This window comes from Leucopleurus acutus (assembly GCF_964270905.1).
Source record: "Leucopleurus acutus genome assembly, chromosome: 8".
NCBI lineage: Eukaryota > Metazoa > Chordata > Mammalia > Artiodactyla > Delphinidae > Leucopleurus > Leucopleurus acutus.
In genome coordinates, this window is record NC_139151.1 from 82,394,441 (window position 1) to 82,417,434 (window position 22,994).

Sequence of the window (22,994 nt, forward strand, 5' to 3'; positions counted from 1 at the left end):
ATTACAAGACACAAAGAAGGACACTACATAATGATCAAGGGATCAAACCAAGAAGAAGATATAACAATTGTAAATATTTATGCACCCAACATAGGAGCACCTCAATACATAAAGCAAATGCTAACAGCCATAAAAGGAGAAATCAACAGTAACACAATAATAATAGGGGACTTTAACACCCCACTTTCACCAACGGACAGATCATCCAAAATGAATATGAATAAGGAAACACAGGCTTTAAATGACACATTAAACAAGATGGACTTAATTGATATTTATTGGACATTCCATCCAAAACAACAGAATACACTTTCTTCTCAACTGCTCATGGAACATTCTCCAGGATAGATCATATCTTGGTTAACAAATCAAGCCTTGGTAAAGTTAAGAAAATTGAAATCGTATCAAGTATCCTTTCACAACACAACACTATGAGACTAGATATCAATTACAGGAAAAAAAAAACTGTAAAAATTACAAACACATTGAGGCCAAACAATACATTACTAAATAACCATGAGATCACTGATGAAATCAAAGAGGAAGCCAAAAAATATTTAGAAACAAATGACAATGAAACCGCAATGACCCAAAACCTATGGGATGCAGCAAAAGCAGTTCTAAGAGGGAAGTTTATAGCAATACAATCCTACCTCAAGAAACAAGAAAAACTCAAACAGACAACCTAACCTTACACCTAAAGCAGTCAGAGAAGAAGAACAAAAAAACCCAAAAGTTAGCAGAAGGAAAAATCATAAATATCAGATCAGAAATAAATAAAAAAGAAATGAAGGAAACAATAGCAAAGATCAATAAAACTAAAAGCTGATTCTTCGAGAAGATAAACAAAATTGATAAACCATTAGCCAGACTCATCAAGAAAACAAGGAAAAAGACTCAAATCAACAGAATTAGAAATGAAAAAGGAGAAGTAACAACTGACACTGCAGAAATACAAAGGATCATGAGAGATTACTACAAGCAACTATATGCCAATAAAATGGACAAGCTAGAAGAAATGGAAAAATTCTTAGAAGAGCACAACCTTCCGAGCCTGAACCAGGAAGAAATAGAAAATATAAACAGACCAATCACAAGCACTGAAATTGAAAGTGTGAATAAATGTCTTCCAACAAACAAAAGCCCAGGACCAGATGGATTCACAGGCAAATTCTATCAACCATTTACAAAAGAACTAACATCTATCCTTCTCAAACTCTTCCAAAATATAGCAGGGGGAGGAACACTCCCAAACTCATTCTACGAGGCCGCCATCACCCGATACCAAAACCAGACAAAGATGTCACAAAAAAAAGAAAACTACAGGCCAATATCACTGATGAACATAGATGCAAAAATCCTCAACATAACACTAGCAAACAGAATCCAACAGCACATGAAAAGGATCATACACCGCGATCAAGTGGAGTTTACCCCAGGAATGCAAGGCTTCTTCAGTATATTCAAATCAATCAATGTGATACAGCATATTAACAAATTGAACGATAAAAACCATATGATAATGTCAATAGATGCAGAAAAAGCTTTTGACAAAATTCAACACCCATGATAAAAACCCTCCAGAAAGCAGACATAGAGGGAACTTAACCTCAACATAATAAAGGCTATATAAGACAAACCCACAGCAAACATCATTCTCAATGGTGAAAAACTGAAACCATTTCCACTGGAACAAGATCAGGAACAAGACAAGGTTGCCCACTCTTACCACTATTATTTAACATAGTTTTGTAAGTTTTAGCGATACCAATCAGAGAAGAAAAAGAAATAAAAGGAATCCAAATTGGAAAAGAAGTAAACGTGTCAGTGTTTGCAGATGACGTGACTATACATAGAGAATCCTAAAGATGCTACCAGAAAACTACTAGAGCTAATCAATGAATTTGATAAAGTAGCAGGATACAAAATTAATGCACAGAAATCTCTTGCATTCCTATACACTAATGATGAAAACTCTGAAAGAGAAATTAAGGAAACACTCCCATTTAGCATTGCAACAAAAAGAATAAAATACCTAGGAATAAACCTACCTAAGGAGACAAAAGCCCTGTATGCAGAAAACTATAAGTCACTGATGAAAGAAATTAAAGATGATACCAGCAGATGGAGAGATATACCATGTTCTTGGATTGGAAGAATCAACATTGTGAAAATGACTATACTACTCAAAGTAGTCTACGGATTCAATACAATCCTTATCAAACTACCAATGGCATTTTTCACAAACTACAACAAAAAATCTTAAAATTTGTTGGGAGACACAAAAGACCCCGAATAGCCAAAGCAATCTTGAGGAAGAAAAATGGAGCTGGAGGAATCAGGCTCCCTGAGTTCAGACTATACTACAAAGCTACAGTAATCAAGACACTATGGTACTGGCACAAAACCAGAAATATATATATCAATGGAACAGGATAGAAAGCCCAGAGATAAAACCACACACATATGGTCACCTTATCTTTGATAAAGGAGGCAAGAATATACAATGGAGAAAAGACAGCCTCTTCAATAAGTGGTGCTGGGAAAACTGGACAGCTAAATGTAAAAGAATGAAATTAGAACACTCCTAACACCATACACAAAAATAAACTCAAAATGGATTAAAGACCTAAATGTAAGACCAGACACTATAGGTCTCTTAGAGGAAAACATAGGAAGATCACTCTATGACATAAATCACAGCAAGATCCTTTTTGACCCATGTCCTAAAGAAATGGAAATAAAAACAAAAATAAACAAATGGGACCTAATGAAACTTCAAAGCTTTTGCACAGCAAAGGAAACCATAAACAAGATGAAAAGACCACCCTCAGAATGAGAGAAAATATTTTCAAATGAAGCAACTGACAAAGGATTAATCTGTAAAATTTACAAGCAGCTGATGCAGCTCAATATCAAAAAAATAAACAACCCAATCCAAAAATGGGCAGAAGACCTAAACAGACATTTCTCCAAAGAAGATATACAGATTGCCAACAAACACATGAAAGGATGCTCAACATCACTAATCATTAGAGAAATGCAAATCAAAGTTACCATGAGATATCACCTAACACCAGTCAGAATGGCCATCATCAGAAATCTACAAATAATAAATGCTGGAGAGGGTGTGGAGAAAAGGGAACCCTCTTGCACTGTTGGTGGGAATGTAAATTGATACAGCCACTATGGAGAACAGGATGGAGGTTCCTTAAAAAACTAAAAATAGAACTACCATACAACCCAGCAATCCCACTACTGGGCATATACCCTGAGAAAACCATAATTCAAAAAGAGTCATGTACTACAATGTTCATTGCAGCACTATTTACAATAGCCAGGACATGGAAGCAACCTAAGTGTCCATGGACAGATGAATGGATAAAGAAGATGTGGCACATATGTACAATGGAATATTACCCAGCCATAAAAAGAAACGATAATGAGTTATCTGTAGCTAGTGGATGGACCTAGAGTCTGTCATACAGAGTGAAGTAAGTCAGAAAGAGAAAAACAAATACCGTATGCTAACATATATATATGGAATCTTAGAAAAAAAGGTTCTGAAGAACTTAGGGGCAGGACAGGAATAAAGATGCAGATGTAGAGAATGGACTTGAGGACACGGGGAAGGGGAAGGGTAAGCTGGGACGAAGTGAGAGAGTGGCATGGACATATATACACTACCAAACGTAAAATAGATAGCTAGTGGGAAGCAGCTGCATAGCACAGGGAGATCAGCTCGGTGCTTTGTGACCACCTAGAGGGGTGGGATAGGGAGGGTGGGAGGGAGACACAAGAGGGAGGGGATATGGGGATACATATATACATGTAGCTGACTCACTTTGTTATACAGCAGGAACTAACACACCATTGTAAAGCAATTATACTCCAATAAAGATGTTAAAAAATGATAAAATGATTGAATTTTTAAAAAAGGAAAAAAACAGAAGCTCACAATCCAACAGGAACTGCAGTTTACTGAATTTAAACTTGCTATTATTTCTCCTCCTAATCCCAGCAACTAGAAAAGACCATCCTCACAGTAGGTATTTTATAAGGTAGCAATGAATTTACATTTAATAGCAGAAAACATAACAGTTTAGCAGTAGAGACAAGATTTATCTTAGTACTAAATTTTAAGAGAAACTGCATTAATGGATTTCTCCATAATGGACACCATCTGACGAAAAAGACTGTTTTCTACAGTGATATTGTGGATGATGCCAACTGAACTTTAAATACCTTTTTAATACTTAATTATAATAAAAGCTAAAGACATGATATAAAATCATAATTCAGTAAAAGCAGCTCTGCCGGGTGCTATTTTTAATATGTTACTTTCTATTGATTTAATTTGATAAAGAAATAGAGCTTAGAAAGCTCATTGGAGTGGATGGTTGAAATTCCATTTATTCTTTAATTAAATAATTCTACAACTATTCAGAGAACAAATTAGAAGGGTATAGAATTTATAATATAACATAGGAGAGACAGTCATATGATCAGGTATGTATAATAAAGTGATAAGGGCTATCGAGGGAAGTTAAGGGTATGACAAAGCACACTGTTCCTGACTTAGAATGTTAGTGAAGACTTTTAGGAGAAATAACAAGAAAGCTGAAAAGTAAATAATGAGAAGCAATCCAAGAGAACAGGAGAGAGAAAAGTTTGAGGCAGAGGGAACTGAACAGAAAGCTGACCCAGTAACCCAAAGAATAGATGACGATAGCTTGAACTTGGATAATGACAGTAGGAATCAAGATCCTTAGAATTCATTTGAAAAACAGATTCAAAGCAACAAGACTTACTGATATTTGCTTAGAGATAGCGAGAGTGGGAGACGCCAAGGATGACTCCCAGCTCCTTGAGATGGAACACCTGGTTGTGGTAATGCCCACAGAAGAAATGAAGGAGGCATTGGTGTGGTAAGATATGAAATGAAATGGTGGTGTCACTATATGGTGACGTGTTAACTTCAGTTTTGGACATGCCTATGGGACATTCAAGTGCAAGTGTCAAGTAGTTGGAGTAGTAGAGGTTAGCAATAGTAATAGATGCTTTTCAGTTAGACCCAATAATTCTTTTGGTAAAAACTGAAAAATAGCCATTTCAACCCAGAGTGCTGTCTAGTGCACTTAGGACTAATTGTCTTATTTATTGAAGTAAGATTCACATGTTTCTGACACCAGATGGTACAGATACTCAGGAGCTGAAATCCTGCTATGGCAGTTACAGAGCCTGAAATGTATTCCTTCCCAGACTAAAGTCCATAACATACTTATTCCCCAAAGAATCATTTGGTGTCTGAAGTGCTGGGAATAATATAAGATCAGGAACTTAAGATTCTGTGACAAAGAGAATGGAAGAACAGGACAAATATTGTCAATCAATCACTTTGTCTATGAATAACATATCTTATGCCGCATAACAAGATAACCTCCCTTCTGTGATAAAGACACTAATCTTTGAAGAATTTAGTACTTCCTCACTCAGATTATTTAACAAAACTTCTTCCCAAGCAATACCTAAGAAATAACAGAAAGTTTTGTTTAATGACTAATTCCAAAGTCCATAAAATGTCAGTTCAGGAATTGTTTCAAAACCAATAGGGTGGTTATATGATCCACACATCCTCCAAATTTTAAAAATGTATACATAAATCATGTGATATTCATTTTAATATAAAATTTACAAATACAAAATCAGTACTGAAAAGATATATTAATAGGTTTTAGACTTGCTCAAGTGACTTTTGTAACACAATATATAATATTCAGTTAAACATCTGGTATCTAAAGGTCAAAAAAAAAACTACCAGCAAATTAAGGTTAAGAATTAAAGGTTTCGAATTAAACATGGTGATACTTGATTTAGTTCATACTGACCTTTTAACTGTCTCAGTTTGTGTTTCATAGTGTCTAGATCAGCCAAAATTTTGTCCTTTTTTAGCCAGTTCTGTTTTTTTATTTTTTCTGCTTTCTTCAAAGCTAGAATTAAAAAACGACATGATATTTTATCTTGCATTCTTCTTATCAACAGTAATTTATCATGCAAGCCAATAATTTATAAAGAACTTTCTGCTCCACGAAACAAATTCAATTAGAAACAAGTAATTAAAAGGTAAGGGTCATTAAAAGAAACTTCATTTGAAAGATGACAGGGCTTAAGGCATTTCTTTATGGAATGGAGGGGGAAAAAAGAAGAACAGTGCTGTTTTATTATATAGATTTACCATATGTAATAGCCATATTTCATTTTCTATTTCCACAAACTATTTGGAGGTGATGAAAGTCTTCCTTGGAACCATTCATTTTTTTAAACATCCACCTACTGCCTAAAGGGTGCAATTCTTAAAAATGAAAATGTGCAGACAGGTCGTCTTCAGTGTGAATTAAACTCATTTGTTATTTTCTAATGTATATCATTATTCTCAGTCTTATAGACCAAGGATCTCTTTATCAATGAAATTAGACACTTTCCATGCAGAACACTCCATTCCAGTAAGAAAAAAACAGGCAATTGTGCAAATATAGGAGTATAGCTATCCTTGTGCACATGTTAATTGATGAACCTCCCGTTCTTTGCGTAAATGTGATGTTATTATGTTGACATTATACACATTTAACTGATTTTCTTATGGTGACAAAAAATTTATTTCTCTCTCTCTTTATGCACTTGCTTGAAAGAAAGCAAAAACAAAACACTTACCATTCGGACTTAGAAATGGTTCACCGCAAGATACCCAGATGGCAATAGGATTTCTGAGGATGAGGGTGAGCAAAGACTTATCTATATCATCCAAACTATCAGATGTCACAGACTTTGGAAATAATTTGGTTTTCACTTTCATTCTTGTTGTTCCTGGGAAACAAATGACACATATACTATTGTTCAATGAATAATGAATAAATTTGCTTGCTGAATTCACTTGTTTATTCAAAATATTTTATTCTTCATTAATGACTTGATTTAAACAGGTTAATGCCCAAACCAGATGCAAATACATAAATTTGATCAGAAACTTCATATGCAACTAAATAATTTAAACAAATCTTATCGTAAATACATATTTTAATTCCTTTCTTACACTTTATCTAGTTATGAAAAAAATATGAGGTAGCTTACCAAAATATCTACTCTGAAAAGGGATAAAATAAAGAGAAAAAAAGGCAAGGAAGGGGAGAAAGGAGTATAGGAATAGACCAAAGCCAGAGATAAGGTGCTTCAGAGAACTCATCAATTAAATGATTAATAGTATCTATCTCATTCTGCTGTTGGGATGATTATAAAAAGGAAAGTGTTTAGAATAATATTTGGTCTAGTTAATTGTGCAAGCATCCAAAAAATGCTAGATAATATATTTATCATCACTATGATACTAGACATGAATACCACACTGTTTTTATTTGCTGGAGATAAAGCACTATTTGGGCGCTGAGAATCCTTGTGGCTAAAGCAAAGAGGAAAACACCATTTCAAGATACACATGGCTGACAGAGAGAGATAAACTCCTCAAGATACAACTCTCCTGGTCCTGAGATCTTAGAGAAAGTTATTTCAGGGTCTTCATAAAGGGGTTATTTGTGATACAGCAAACAGTATCCTAATATATAATTAATACATATTGAGAACTTACTATGTGCTGGGCGTTTTACTAAGACCTCTATATACATGATCGCATATAATTCTCAAAATGATACTCTGAGGTAGGTCCACTCCTCTTTTGTACAGTAACTGAGATTTAGTCACATAGCCAGGCGGGGGCAGAGCCAGAATTAGAATCAAGGCCATCTGCTTCCAGAGCCAGTGCCTTTAACCACCGCCTTTATAGTAAGCATGACACTGAGTTTTAGATTGATGCCTGTTTCTTTTAATCTCCTCAATGCAAACCGATGTCATAACTCCAAGTCATGATTCAGTAAAGGGGACAGCCAGCTAATGCCCCTGCCTGATTCAAGGATAACCTTTAGAATATGAGGGGAAGGGATGGCCATACCCTCTTGGTAGACCTGCATGAATAACATTACCTCCAAGCAGGTTTTAAATAAGAATTTGAAAGAAGAATGTTTGAAATTTTAAATCTTCCAGAACGTGGAGATCAGATATTCCACATGCCAAATAAAGGCAGAACTATATGCTTTAGTGATCAGCTAGGCATTAAATATTCACATAATTATTTTTTAAAACTCATTAGAAAACCAAACAAATAATATCATTATAAAATAATAGAAAAAAATATTGGTCTCTGCCCCCAGTTCCTGACACAGAGCTCCTAAATCCTTTGGAATTTCCTGGGTGCTAGCAGTGTCTTTTGTTCTAATGAGATGAATCTTGGTGGGCTCCTGGATGGGGGCTGGTCACCAGAAAGTCCAAGCCATGATTAGAAACTTGGAATTTTCAACCCTACTCCCCATTCTCCAGAGAGGGACTAGAAATGGAGTTGATGATCAATCACGCCTACATGATGAAGTCTCCATAAAAATCCCAAAAGTACACGGTTCAGAAAGCTGGCTTGGTGAACACATGGAGATGCTGGGAGAGTGGAGTGTCAGAGGAAACACGGAATCTTCATGCCCTTTCCCACGTACCTTACCCTATGCTTCTCTTTCATCTGGATTTTCATCTGTATCCTTTACCATATCCTTTTATAATAAATGGGTAAACAGTTTTCTTGAGTTCTGTGAGCTGCTCTAGCAAATTAATTGAACCTGAGGAGGGAGCCAATTTATAGCCACTCAGTCAGAAGCACAGGTCTGGACCTCTGCAATGGGGTGAGTGGGAAGCAGTGTTGTGAGACTGGGCCCTTAATCTGTGGGATCTGACCTTATCTCCAGGTAGGTAGTGTCAGAATTGAGTTAAATTGTAGGACATCCAGCTAGATGGTGTGGGAGTTGGTGTGGGAAAAAACCCCACAGGTCTGGTATCAGAAGCATTGGGAATGGGATACTAGTATGAGAATGAAGGAGAGACACACAGGAAGGAGTGGGTTTTTCCTCCTTAATTCTACACACAATAATGATAACTAATATTATTAAATTGCTAAGTATCAACCAGGCATTAATCTAAGTGATATATATTCATATGCATATATATTCTTATGAATACACATTCATATTTATGAAGACTGAACTAGTATATATTCATGTGACTGTTAGTGTCCTCATTTTACAAATGAGGGAACTGAGGTACAGAGAGTACCCACGATCATTCATCTAACAAGTGACAGGTAGGAGCTGAACCCTGGTATTTTCAGCTCCAAAATCCACATTCTTAACCTCTAAACCATGCCTCTCAACACAACAATGGAAACCTGAGACAACCGCCGAATCACTGCTAACAAGACTCTTTTTCATTTACCAAATTGTTGTTGGGGGCACAGGCCCTGCCCTCAAGTTGTACCTAGTCTAACGAAACGCACAAAGATGTAGACAGATAATTATAACACAATGTGCTAGGAGCTGTGATAGGGGTGCATTTGCTGTAGCTTCTGGGAGTTCATAGGAGCAGTGGAGATGGGGGAGGGGAGTTGGAGGACAGGAGGTGTAGAGAGGACACCTTCTCTTCTAATAGTAGGAAGAGATTTGCATTGATCTAGTCCCACTTTCTTAAGCGGTCTCCAGTTGGTTTTGGTTCTGAATTTAAGAACAGAACCTGCTCATGTTGCATACAGTAGCTAAACTGTCAAACATGTTTTATAAATTCTAGGCAATTTATTTATTGTTTTGGGGCTGAAATCAAATTTACATTAAAAAATCTTTTTCTTATTATTCTGAAAGGTAAAAACATTATGAGAATTTCATATGAGTAGCTTCCTGTGATTTTTTTTAACTCTCGAAGGGGTGACTGAATGAAAGAATTACATTTAACTTTCAAATGATCAAACATAAGTAGAATCAGCTAAATCCTGTAGAATGTAACCAACCTTCCATACTTTTAACAGGTGTCTCTCTTGTTCCAACAGGGGCTGCCTCTTCCTTTTGTCCCTCAGAGTCTCTCTGGATAAAAGATTTACCAAGAGCCCATAAAACCAAATCCCACAAGGAAAGGATTGTGGTTCCATCTTTGGTATATACTTTGGAGGCTGCTCTGGCAAGACCAAGTTGTTCCGTGCATTCTGCAAGCAGCTAAAAAACACAGACTATAAGGAACTGAGAAGAAATAGTGGTAGAACTGAGAATAATCATGATGAGCGTGTTAATTTAGAACTCTGAGAAAATCCTTTAATTTGAGAAAACAGAAAGCAATAGCTACCAACTTGATCTTTGATTAGAGATGATTTTTGATATTGGATTGTCCTACATAATCTCACAAATTAGTCCAATCCATCTGTGAAAATTCTTAGCTCCAAAAATTTAACACAGCAGCTATTGTATGTTAATACATTTTATCATCAGAGTATTTATTTCCTAAGAAGTGTAAACCTAGAAATCCACTTTCAATTGTGTGCTTAAGAATGAATAAAATTATTCTAACACTTCAGATGAACTGCTTTAAAATAAATGAATACTTGACTTTCAAACCAAGAACTGACACATTATTACTTCCATTTGGCAGATGGGAAATCAGGCTGAAAGGTTAATATTTTTGCCCAAGACCACAAAAGCCAGGGTCCCAGGGTGAATTCTGGAGTTGCTAACTTTTGTCCTTTGCTTAGTCCATTGAACAACAATATCTTAATAAAAAATCTGTTCATACTCAGAGGGGTGAGTGAATGATTATGTGTGTGTGTATTTGCAAGGAAGTCTCCAGGGTAACTCCATATCATATTTAACATTGCTTGTAAAATATGTTGTTAAAGGTATTGGCCAGAATGTACAGACACAAGACAACCATCACGCAATGGAAGGACAAGCCTGGGTTTGGGTCCTGGGGACTCTCCTCCCTTCCCATGGCTGTAGGGAGCAGCCTCTAAGACAGAAATCACATGTTCCCTCCTAGCACAACTCCTGCCTCTCCAATTTGAAAATGAAATGAAACCCCCTATCAACAAATTAGTGCTCCGATTCTCCAGATAATAAAGGAGGTGGCATCTCTTAGGATACTGAGCTGACATACAACTTGAAGCTGGAAGGGGAAGGAAGGCAAAAAAGGCTTTCTGTTTCTCATTTTTCTAAGTCTATATCCGAAGAAATACCATCAAAAATAACATCTTTAAGAAAACAGAGATCTTGATCTCAGCAGCTTAAATTGGTAGAACTGGCCAGGGATATTTGTCACTCAATCTCACTGCTTTTTTTCTTGTCAGAGAAATCACCACTATCATTACCTCTGATGATTCGAGAAGCATTTAAGTGATAGCCACTCACCATGGGGAATGTTCCAGCCACAATTAACTTCCCATTTCGATATCCATCTCCATTTTTGTATGCAATTATTTTCACTGCCTTCTGGTGAGTAACTGCCATGCCACTATGAGATACAACTTGCGTGCAGGTCTTCATCCGTAAAGATAACAGACGTTCTTCATAATAACTTAAAGTGTTTTCAGCCTCATAAGAAGATAAATCAGCCTGATTTTTTTTTTAAAGAACAACAACATAGATCAACTCAAACTTTTTTCTTTTAGTTTTATTATTTTGTTATACTTCAGCCTCTTGATTTGTGTGTGTACATGGGTGTGGCATCTACATTTTGAAATGTTCACTTCATATGCTAAAAGTATTAGGTGCTGTAGTGGGAAGGACATTGGGTCCGAACTCCTCAGTTCTCTTCCCAGCCCTGTCACTGAGTCTCTAGGTGACTTTGGGCCTCTGGCTTGTGTTTCTGGCCTCCTCCTGCTTTCTACTTTGCCTTCCCCTGGACAGGAGATGGGGAAGAAGGATGCCAGGGCCAGAGAGAGCCTGGGGTTGAAGTAATGGATGCTAGTAGTAAAGATATTCTCTTATTCTTTGACTTTAGGATGATGCCATCCTATGGTGGCAGACATTGATGAATGAGGAGGGGAATGAGTGAAGCCTTAACCACATGGTAATGAGGGTGGTGAACGCCACACTTCACCTTTTCCTTTTCATGGCTACTCAGGAAGCTGCCCTGAGGGAGAAGTTGTGTCCAAGATGCTGTAACACTGGGGATTCTTTCCGATCAGCTCACCCCCACCTCCTTAACACAACCCTACTGTCACCAAAGCAAAGCCAAATGCTTGCAGGCTTTCCCAGAGGACTGACTCCCCTTTTCCTTCAGTGATTGTTTCAGTTGATGTTTATTGTAACTGTTACGACCCTGCTCTTCTGCAATGTGTATCAGGTTTAGGGGAGAGAGGACAGTGACCTGGGAATAAGACCGGCAAGCCCTGAAGAGCACACCAGGTGGAAGGTTCCCACCCCTAAGGAATTGCTCCTTTTTATACAGTTGTGTAAGTTCCTCTTAGCTCTTCTCACTTCTAAACTTGAAGGAAAGGATTTTTTAAATGGTGCCATTTTAAATTAAGATCACAGGAAAGCAGCAGAGATTATTTTCTCCATGAGCTATTAAAAAAAAATAGTATTAGACATGAATGCATGAATTCAGGCACCCAACATGAAGAGTCATTAACAACAACAGATCAAATTAGCCCTGAAAATACTAGGAAAAAAGGAGTTTACCCTGTGGATATAGGCAAAAAGCTACTCCACTAAGTAAAGATTTGCAGTTACTTCCTCATCTAAAAGCAACACAGGGAGTAGTGCAAGGTGTCAGGAGATGATTAAAGCTGCAGAAGAGCCCAATTAACTTCAAAGAGTATATCGAACTATTAACAGATAATGTATTTTAAGTTACAGTGGAGAAAAGGAAATCAATGCAGGTGGAATGGTAAAGGTGCCTCAACGAAAGATGAATTGGATGAGTGGAGATGAACTTGAGTGCAAGGCAAGTAATGAATGTATCAAAGTTTCCAAACTGATGCCACACATGTGTTAGCAGAGCTCAGATCATTACATACTCTGGCCACATCGATGACCTTGAAAGGTCCTTGTGAGAAGGGCTTCTGGGTCTCGGAGCCTGAGGCACAGAGGAATGGCAGCCCTGGAAGCAACTGTTTCAGTCTCTTCTCTGCTCTCATGGATCGCCCACATGCCAAACAGAGCATTGTTTTTTTCTTTCCACTGGGTGAGAGATAATAGTATCCCTGAAAATGGAGGTAAACATGCTTTTATTTGGTTGCATCTAAATTATGATAGCACTTTTGTAGAATATTTTGCCATACAAATAAAGCACTCTTATGATCCCCAAATGCTAAATTTGAAATCTCAACATGAATGCATTATTTTGCTCTCTAATTATTATTATATAATATAATTATATTATATAATAATTATATTATAATTATAACTATTATATTATAGAGCAAAATATTTCCAAACGTTGTTGACTGAAAAAGCCTAGAGGCAATGACAATTCAACATCAATGAGTATAACTTGTATCCAGAATCAGAGTTTCTTGGAGGAATGGCCAATTCCAGATTTGGGGCAAGAATTATACAAGAGAAGCAAGGATCTCTTGCGTGCCCAGAAAAAAAGAATCCATCCAAAAGTAAAGGCATTATGTCAAAAAAGACACAGGTGCCAACATGAAGGACATTCCACTGGCCCAAAGTGGGACAATTTGGGAGTAAAATAAAATTATAACCAAAACACTTCAAATATGTTTGAATAGGTAAAGTCCCGTGAGTTAATAATCATGTTAAAAATATAAGTAAAAAAAAAAAAAAAGCAACAAAAAAGCCAACAAACAAACAAAAACAAAACCACTACTTACTGGAGTCCGTTAGAAGTAAACTGGTACCAATTTACAACTCTGAAATCAGCCATTAGAAATTGTGGCAGATTATTTGCAAAGATGGCCACAGTAAAACCATCCCATTCTTGTTTGCATGCCCTTTTGAAATGTCACTTTGCTGCTCCTCCAATCAAGAAATAAGAGTTTCTTGCTCCTTTCCTCCTTTCCTTGAATCTGGGCAAGGCCATGTGACTTGCTGTGGCCAATGTAGCATTAGCAAATGTGATGCAAGCAGATGCATAAGAAGTGCTTGCACATTTCAGCTTGTTCTTTTTTGGCTGCATTTGGAAGCCAGAGACCATAATGTGAGCTCACTTGAGCTAGCCTACTTAAGAAGCCTTGAGGAGAACTAAGGCCCCCACCAGACATGTGATTTGACCATTCAGACACCATAGCACCACCAAACTACTGGTGTGCCACCAGATAACTACAGCCACATTAGTGACCCTGGGCAAGACCAGCAGAACTGCCCAGTTCAATGTAGCCCAAATTGTTGACTCAGAGCATAAAAATGGTTGTTGGCTTAAGCCACTAAATTTTCAGGTGATTTGCTCTACTACGATAGATAATTTAGATAGAACAATTTAAGCATTTATCCTACCATCCTTTACAAATCATATTTCTGGGCAGTCAAATACCTAGTTGAAGAGGTAAAGTTCTTCCTTACACTAAAAGTTCAGCTAATATATGTCAGGGAACATAATAGAACTTTTAAAAATTGACCCTTTTGAAACTTCTAATGAAATTATTGATTTAGGCAAAGATCACAAAAAAGGCAACACTAAATGAAAAGTCATTGGGAATTGTTTTTTGATGTGAGATTAGGTTGTAATCACCTGAGCCCATGGAAAATCCACACTGTATCCCTGCATAAGTGATAAATATGAAATACACAGTAAAACCTATGAAGATTCTTGTCCAAAAAATGCTGAACATAAATATAATTAAACTCCAGTGCTAAATTTCTTTTATAGGCATTATGGGAGCTAGAGAAACAGGTTAAAGGATGCCATAGGAAGCAAACAGAAAAATCCAAACAAGAGGCATTCTATAGGATGGATTCTGCGACCAGCGTCACATAGGGACCTTGTTTGAATCCTGACTCAAACCAACCAACCATAAGAAGAATTTTTTAGGAAACCTGGGAAATTTTATTATGAACAGGGTAGTAGATGGCCAAAAATTACTGTTAATTTTATTAGGTGATAATGGCATAATGGTAATGTAAGAAAATGGTCAAATTTTTACAGGTGCATGCTTAAGTTTGAGGTGAAATGGTATCATGTCTAGGATTTGTAAATATTGCAAAACCTTGATAATAGCTGAATTTGGATGATAGGTATATGAGAATTCACTGAACTAGTCTCTCTACTCTTGAATATGCATGAACATTTTAAAGCACTTTTATATAGACTCTGATTTGCTTTGTTCCTCACAAGGCTAAAAGTTAAGTACAGCCAGAGTTAATATCATCATTCTCAATTTACAGATGAGAAAACAAAAGCTAAGAGAGGGAAGTTTTTCATCCAAGGATATCCAAGTAGTATGTGGCAGAGCTGAAGTACAAAGCTGTGACTTCTGATTCCAAGTTCTTGTTTTTTGCCTTTGTCATATTTCTTCAACTATTCCATTTAAATACTTAAAGCTACCTCAATTCAAAGCCAACATTTAGATGATACTTTTGAAGATGTAATTCTTAAGTTCCACTATGGATTTCTCTATATGCACATCTGATTTCCATTTTCCTAAAAATTACTGGGAGACAGAAAATTAAAACATCTCCTCTCAGATGGAATTGAATGAATACTACATACAGAATAATTTGTACAGAAAAACACGGACTCCATGATGAATCGTGTGCCAATGGTATTTCTTATTACACTAAAGAAGCCTATTGAGGGCTTGCCTGGTGGCACAGTGGTTGAGAGTCCGCCTGCCGATGCAGGGGACACGGGTTCGTGTCCCGGTCTGGGAAGATCCCACATGCCGCGGAGCAGCTAGGTCTGTGCACCATGGCCGCTGAGCCTGCGCGTCCGGAGCCTGTGCTCCACAATGGGAGAGGCCACAACAGTGGGAGGCCTGCGTACCACCAAAAAAAAAAAAAAAAAAAAAAGAAGCCTATGAAAGTATCTAGAAAATGTATTTTTATTCATTAAGACATCAATCCCTATGACTGTGGTGCTACTATTTTGATGGTTCCCAAATTGTTTTATTTTGGCAATGGTACACGTATACAATGCAAACTGAATTTTTGGTTAATTCATTCACCCTTAACACAACATTTAAACTGCTGCTGGTAAGGAAAATGCAATACACTGGGGTAGCTCCCTAGGTTAGGCTATGTCTACAGAATGCAAACAGAGTCTAAAAGTTCAGCAAGTCAGCTGCTGGCTCTATACACAGAATACCAAGCAATTGGTTTGACTGATTATTTTCCTCTATAAAATTTCCTTGATTTATTGAAATGACTAACTTGCTCTGTTCATTTGACCTTATAGAAATATGGTCTATAACATGGAGTTTGTTTGATAAACAATGACGCTTACTGTATATATAATAGCTAATGTGACTGTGAATAAATTATTCAGTTGCTTCATCAATCTTAATTTAATGAATTATTGATACTGTTTATATTTATTATTTATGTTATATTATTTATTATAAGATAATGTATGTAAAAATAACTAATACTGCATCAGTATCTAACATACAGTAGCTTTCTAGCATATAATGGTTACTTCGTATTAGTTTTCTTTTCTAAGCTTGCCAAGCAAATGTGGCCTAGAGAAGAAGTTCTTACCCTATGTCCAAATTGGATTTCAAGGGGAGTCTACAAACTCCCTAAAATTTTATACAAAAAGTGCTGTGTACACATGTGCATTTTTGGGGGAAAGAATATCCATAATTTTCACGAGACTCTCAACGAGGTCTGCATCTCTGAAAAGGTTAAGAATTAATTACTGATTTAGAGCCTTTGTGTAGAGAGTTGGTTTTCCCAGGTCCAAGAGAGATAAGCATTTTTTTAAATTTGTGAATCCTAGAATTGATATATTATTGTACTCTTCAGATTAACCATATTAATTTCTATCAGATAGGTTATCATTTAACTAGTAGGAAAGGAAAGTTACAATCTTTTAGAAGAAATATTGTTGAAAATTGGGAAATTTTATCCTTCCCAAATTTCAAATAAGAACTCTTTTATCATAACTATAACATCATACCTAAAATTAATAATACCCTAATATAATCAAATATTCAGTCAGTATTCAAATTTCTACAATTCTCTCACTCCCTTACAATTTATTTGAAAGAGAATCACAATAAGGCCAATACCTTATAATTAGTTTAAATACCTCTAAGTCTCTCCGAATCTTCACATTCCTTATTTCTTTTTCTTTTTTCTTTTGTTGTAATTATTCATTGTACATTTTCTCCAGTTAGATTTGGGGGGGCAAGACCCCATCATAAATGGTACAGTGTATTTCTATCAAGGAGCAACTCTTTTGTCTCTTTTTGTTATGTTAGTAGCTACTGATGATCATTGCCTAGATCCATTAATTTATGAAAGTTCACAGTATAATGATATTCTGATTTCCTCATACTTTACTCATGTATTAGCTGGGGTATTTCTACGAAGTGAAGTTTCTTCTTGTCAACTGTCTTGTTATCTTGAGGTACGGTTCATAAAGGAAGGGAAAAATAAATGCTTGATTCTTTATTTACTGGTTTTCAAAGTAGCAAATTTGTTCCTTAGCATCATCTAATTGTGACAAATTGAGCTGCTGTTGTTGCTGTTGTTTAATATCTCTATGAACATATGGATTTAAACATATCTAATGTATGTCAATCCACTGCATTCAATAGTCATATTGATGCTTAAATTGTCTCATCTTTGGAGCCTTTTCAAGTTGACTCGATTCTTTTTAAGATGACTTCAGCAGTCTTTGGCAGCATATTGTCTAACAGGTATGAGGTCACAGACAAAGGAGAAAAAGTCGGTGGGGAGAGCATAGTTGAAACCAGAGACAGGCAGAATGGTACGGTACATTTGACATCTCTTATTCAGTAGAGCCAGGGAATGACGAGTGAAGAAGCAGCAGTGGTTTAGAGACGACTGAGGGGAACAGTAAAGAGGGTCTTGGGGGGTCTTGTAATGTGCATACATTATGAGATTTCAGTTTTCTGTAGGCCAACGGTTATCAACAATAGCAAGGTGCCTTGATCCACTGACCCACAAATATCTCGGGTATCTGTAAAGTATGGTGCAAATAATTCCTTACTAATAAAAATTAAAGGACCAAACTTGAGAAATTATTTCTTTTAAAATTAGAGTATATCATACTTAGCCCTATGCTTGGTATAATGTAATATAAAGCAACTTACAATCATTGGCATTTTAATATGCTTTCTGGAGTGGAGTGACATCGAGTGTGGCCAGCACACCTGTGGGAGTGACGTATGTGTGATTATCCTGCTTCATCCCTGTTCTGGTGAGCTGATGATGAGCCAGAGATGGGGATGGTGATAGGGAGCCATCAAGCAATATAAGAAGAGGGTAATATCAATATTCCTTCATTCTTTCCTAACCAGAATCACAGAGTCTAAGTGATTTCACTCACAAGTCAGTGTTTAATTTGTGTGAACTTAAGGTTTTCTGGAAAAAAGTTTCTTGCTTTATTAGACTTATCCATTCCCCCACCCCTCTTTTTTGTCCTCAGAAGGAAGGAATCACTTACTGGTTGATCAATGTGTTTCTCTTTAATCACAGAGGATGTACAAATACCAGCATAATTTGCTGCTGTGACTTCCTTATCCAGTGTAGTGCTATGAAAGGCCATAAAAGCTTTCATATTTGTCATGTAATTCCACTTTTGATTAGAAGTCCCATTGTTATGTGGTTTGTATTTCTGAAAAAAATGTGACAAAATATGGAGTCAAATAGGAGAGGTTATGATTTGTTTATAGCAGTCCTAGTTTTCATTGCATAAAGTCAGAAAGTACAGATAATTACTCAAAACTCTACTATGTAGTGATAACTACTATTGATATTTGATGATTATACATATATATATGAATTCTTGGATTTACAAAAATGTAATCACAAAATGCACACAATTTGGTAATGGCGTTAGTTTTGCTTGTTTTTTTTTTTTAAAGGATATATACTATCTGATCTTAGGTTATTTTAATTTACCAATACCCAACAGTTAAACATGTAGATCGTTTCTCAGGTTTTCCTTAGTATAAGCAAAAGGGCAATCAACAATCATAAAATAAATGTTTGTGTAAATCCATAACTTCTTGAGAACAAACTCAAGTAGAATTGCTAATAAAGGAACAGGATCACCCTCCCATCAGGAAACTTGCACAAGCCTCTTAGATAGCCTCATCCACCAGAGGGCAGACAGCAGGAGCAAGAAGAACTACAATCCTGCAGCCTGTGGAATGAAAACCACATTCACAGAAAGATAGATAAGATGAAAAGGCAGAGGGCTATGTACCAGATGAAGGAACAAGATAAAACCCCAGAAAAACAACTAAATGAAGTGGAGATAGGCAACCTTCCAAAGAAAGAACTCAGAATAATGATAGTGAAGATGATTCAGGACCTCGGAAAAACAATGGAGGCAAAGATCAAGAAAATGCAAGAAATGTTTAACAAAGACCTAGAAGAATTAAAGAACAAACAAACAGAGATGAACAATACAATAACTGAAATGAAAACTATACTAGAAGGGATCAAAAGCAGAATAACTGAGGCAGAAGAACGGATAAGTGATCTGGAAGACAGAATGGTGGAATTCACTGCTGTGGAACAGAATAAAGAAAAAAGAATGAAAAGAAATGAAGACAGCCTAAGAGACCTCTGGGACAACATTAAACACAACAACATTCGCATTATAGGGGTCCCAGAAGGAGAAGAGAGAGAGAAAGGACCTGAGAAAATACCTGAAGAGATTATAGTTGAAAACTTCCCTAACATGGGAAAGGAAATAGCCACCCAAGTCCAGGAAGCACAGAGAGTTCCATACAGGATAAACCCAAAGAGAAACATGCTGAGATACATAGTAATCAAACTGGCAAAAATTAAAGACAAAGAAAAATTATTGAAAGCAGCAAGGGAAAAATGACAAATAACATACAAGGGAACTCCCATAAGGTTAACAGCTGATTTCTCAGCAGAAACTTTACAAGCCAGTAGGGAGTGGCATGATATACTTAAAGTGATGAAAGGGAAGAACCTACAACCAAGATTACTCTACCTGGTAATTATCTCATTCAGATTCGATGGAGAAATCAAAAGCTTTACAGACAAGCAAAAGCTAGAGAATTCAGCACCACCAAACCAGCCCTACAACAAATGCTAAAGGAACTTCTCTAAGTGGGAAACACAAGAGAAGAAAAGGACCTACAAAAATAAACCCAAAACAATTAAGAAAATGGTCATAGGAACACACATATCAATAGTTACCTTATATGTGAATGTATTAAATGCTCCAACCAAAAGACACAGGCTTGCTGTATGGATACAAAAACAAGACCCATCTATATGGTGTCTACAAGAGACCCACTTCAGACCTAGGGACACATACAGACTGAAAGTGAGGGGATGGAAAAAGATATTCCATGCAAATGGAAATCAAATGAAAGCTGGAGTAGCAATACTTAAATCAGATAAAATAGACTTTAAAATAAAGAGTGTTACAAGAGACAAGGAAGGACACTACATAATGATCAAGGTATCAATCCAAGAAAATATAACAATTTTAAAAATATATGCACCCAACATAGGAGCACCTCAATACATAAGGCAACTGCTAACAGCTGTAAAAGAGGAAATCAACAGTAACACAATAATATTGGGGGACTTTAACACCTCACTTACACCACTGGACAGATCATCCAAAATGAAAATAAATAAGGAAACAGAAACTTTAAATGACACAATAGACCAGATAGATTTAATTGATATTTATAGGACATTCCATCCAAAAACAGATTACACTTTCTTCTCAAGTGTGCACATAACATTCTCCAGGAAAGATCACATCTTGGGTCACAAATCAAGCCACGGTAAATTTAAGAAAATTGAAATCCTATCAAGCATCTTTTCTAAACACAACACTATGAGATTAGAAATGAATTACAGGGGAAAAAAATGTAAAAAACACAAACACATGGAGGCTAAACACTACATTACTAAATAACGAAGAGATCACTGAGGAAATCAAAAAATACCTAGAGAAAAATGACAATGAAAACATGATGATCCAAAACCTATGGGATGCAGCAAAAGCAGTTCTAAGAGGGAAGTTTATAGCTATACAAGCCTACCTCAAGAAACAAGAAAAATCTCAAATAAACCTTACACCTAAAGGAGCTAGAGAAAGAAGAACAAACAAAACCCAAAGTTAGCACAAGGAAAGAAATCATAAAGACAGAGCAGAAAAAAATGAAATAGAAACAAAGAAAACAATAGCAATGATCAATAACACTAAAAGCTGGTTCTTTGAGAAGATAAACAAAATTGAGGAACCATTAGCCAGACTCATCAAGGAAAAGAGGGAGAGGACTCAAATCAATAAAATTAGAAATGAAAAAGAAGTTACAACAGACACTGCAGAAATACAAAGCATCCTAAGAGACTACTACAAGCAACTCTTTGTCAATAAATGGACAACCTGGAAGAAATGGACAAATTCTTAGAAAGATATAAGCTTCTAAGACTGAATGAGGAAGAAATAGAAAATATGAACAGACCAATCACAAGTAATGAAATTGAAACTGTGATTAAAAATCTTCCAACAAACAAAAGTCCAGGACCAGATGGCTTCACAGATGAATTCTATCAAACATTTAGAGAACAGCTAACACCTATCCTTCTCAAACTCTTCCAAAAAATGGCAGAGGAAGGAACACTCCCAAACACATTCTATGAGGCCACCATCACCCTGATACCAAAACCAGACAAAGATGTCACAAAAAAAGAAAACCACAGACCAGTATCACTGATGAATATAGATGCAAAAATCCTCAACAAAATACTAGCAAACAGAATCCAACAACACATTAAAAGGATCATACACCATGATCAAGTGGGATTTATCCCAGGGATGCAGGGATTCTTCAATATATGCAAATCAATCAATGTGATAAACCATATTAACGAATTGAAGAATAAAAACCATATGATCATCTCAATAGATGCAGAAAAAGCTTTTGGCAAAATTCAACACCCATTTATGAAAAAAACTCTCCAGAAAGTGGGCATAGAGGGAAACTACATCAACATAATAAAGGCCACATATGAAAAACCCACAGCAAACATCATTCTCAATGATGAAAAACTGAAAGCATTTCCTCTAAGATCAGGAACAAGACAAGGATGTCCACTCATACCACTATTATTCAACACGGTTTTGGAAGTCCTAGCCACGGCAATCAGATAAGAAAAATAAAAGGAATACAGGACTTCCCTGGTGGCACGTGGTTAAGAACCTGCCTGCCAATGCAGAGGACCCGGGTTCGAGCCCTGGTCCGGGAAGATTCCACATGCCATGGAGCAACTAGGCCTGTGTGCCACAACTACTGAAGCCCGTGCGCCATAACTACTGAAGTCCGCACGCCTAGAGCCTGTGCTCTGCAACAAGAGAAGCCACTGCAATGAGAAGCCTGCGCACCGCAATCAAGAGTACCCCACACTTGCCGCAACTAGAGAAAACCCGTGTGCAGCAACGAAGACCCAACACAGCAAAAACTAACTAAATAAATAAATTTATAAAAGGAATATTAATTGGAAAAGAAGAAGTAAAACTGTCACTCTTTGCAGATGACATGATACTATACATAGAGAATCCTAAAGATGCCACCAGAAAACTACTAGAGCTAATCAATGATCTTGGTAAAGTTGCAGGATACAAAATTAATGCACAGGAATCTCTTTCATTCCTATACACTAATGATGAAAAATCTGAAAGAGAGATTAAGCAAACACTCCCATTTACCACTGCAACAAAAAGAATAAAATACCTAGGAATAAACCTACCTAGGGAGACAAAAGACCTGTATGCAGAAAACTATAAGACACTGATGAAAGAAATTAAAGATGATACCAACAGATGGAGAGATATACCATGCTCTTGGATTGGAAGAATCAATATTGTGAAAATGACTATACTACCCAAAGCAATCTACAGATTCAATGCAATCCCTATCAAATTACCAATGGCATTTT

The 22,994-nt window shown here is 36.5% G+C and overlaps 1 protein-coding gene across 1 annotated transcript in view; it reads right to left on the reverse strand.

Annotated features, from left to right (window-relative positions):
- The window catches only part of DCDC1 (doublecortin domain containing 1), a gene marked incomplete at both ends in the record, with an annotated part of 430,017 nt that overhangs the window by 18,670 nt on the left and 388,353 nt on the right, over window positions 1-22,994 (reverse strand). The window contains 6 exons of the mRNA XM_082844001.1: window positions 5,889-5,990; window positions 6,712-6,864; window positions 9,926-10,127; window positions 11,310-11,513; window positions 12,923-13,108; window positions 18,496-18,666. Of these exons, the coding sequence (XP_082700127.1) occupies window positions 5,889-5,990; window positions 6,712-6,864; window positions 9,926-10,127; window positions 11,310-11,513; window positions 12,923-13,108; window positions 18,496-18,666 (1,018 nt within the window). The remainder of the gene's footprint in view (window positions 1-5,888; window positions 5,991-6,711; window positions 6,865-9,925; window positions 10,128-11,309; window positions 11,514-12,922; window positions 13,109-18,495; window positions 18,667-22,994) is intronic.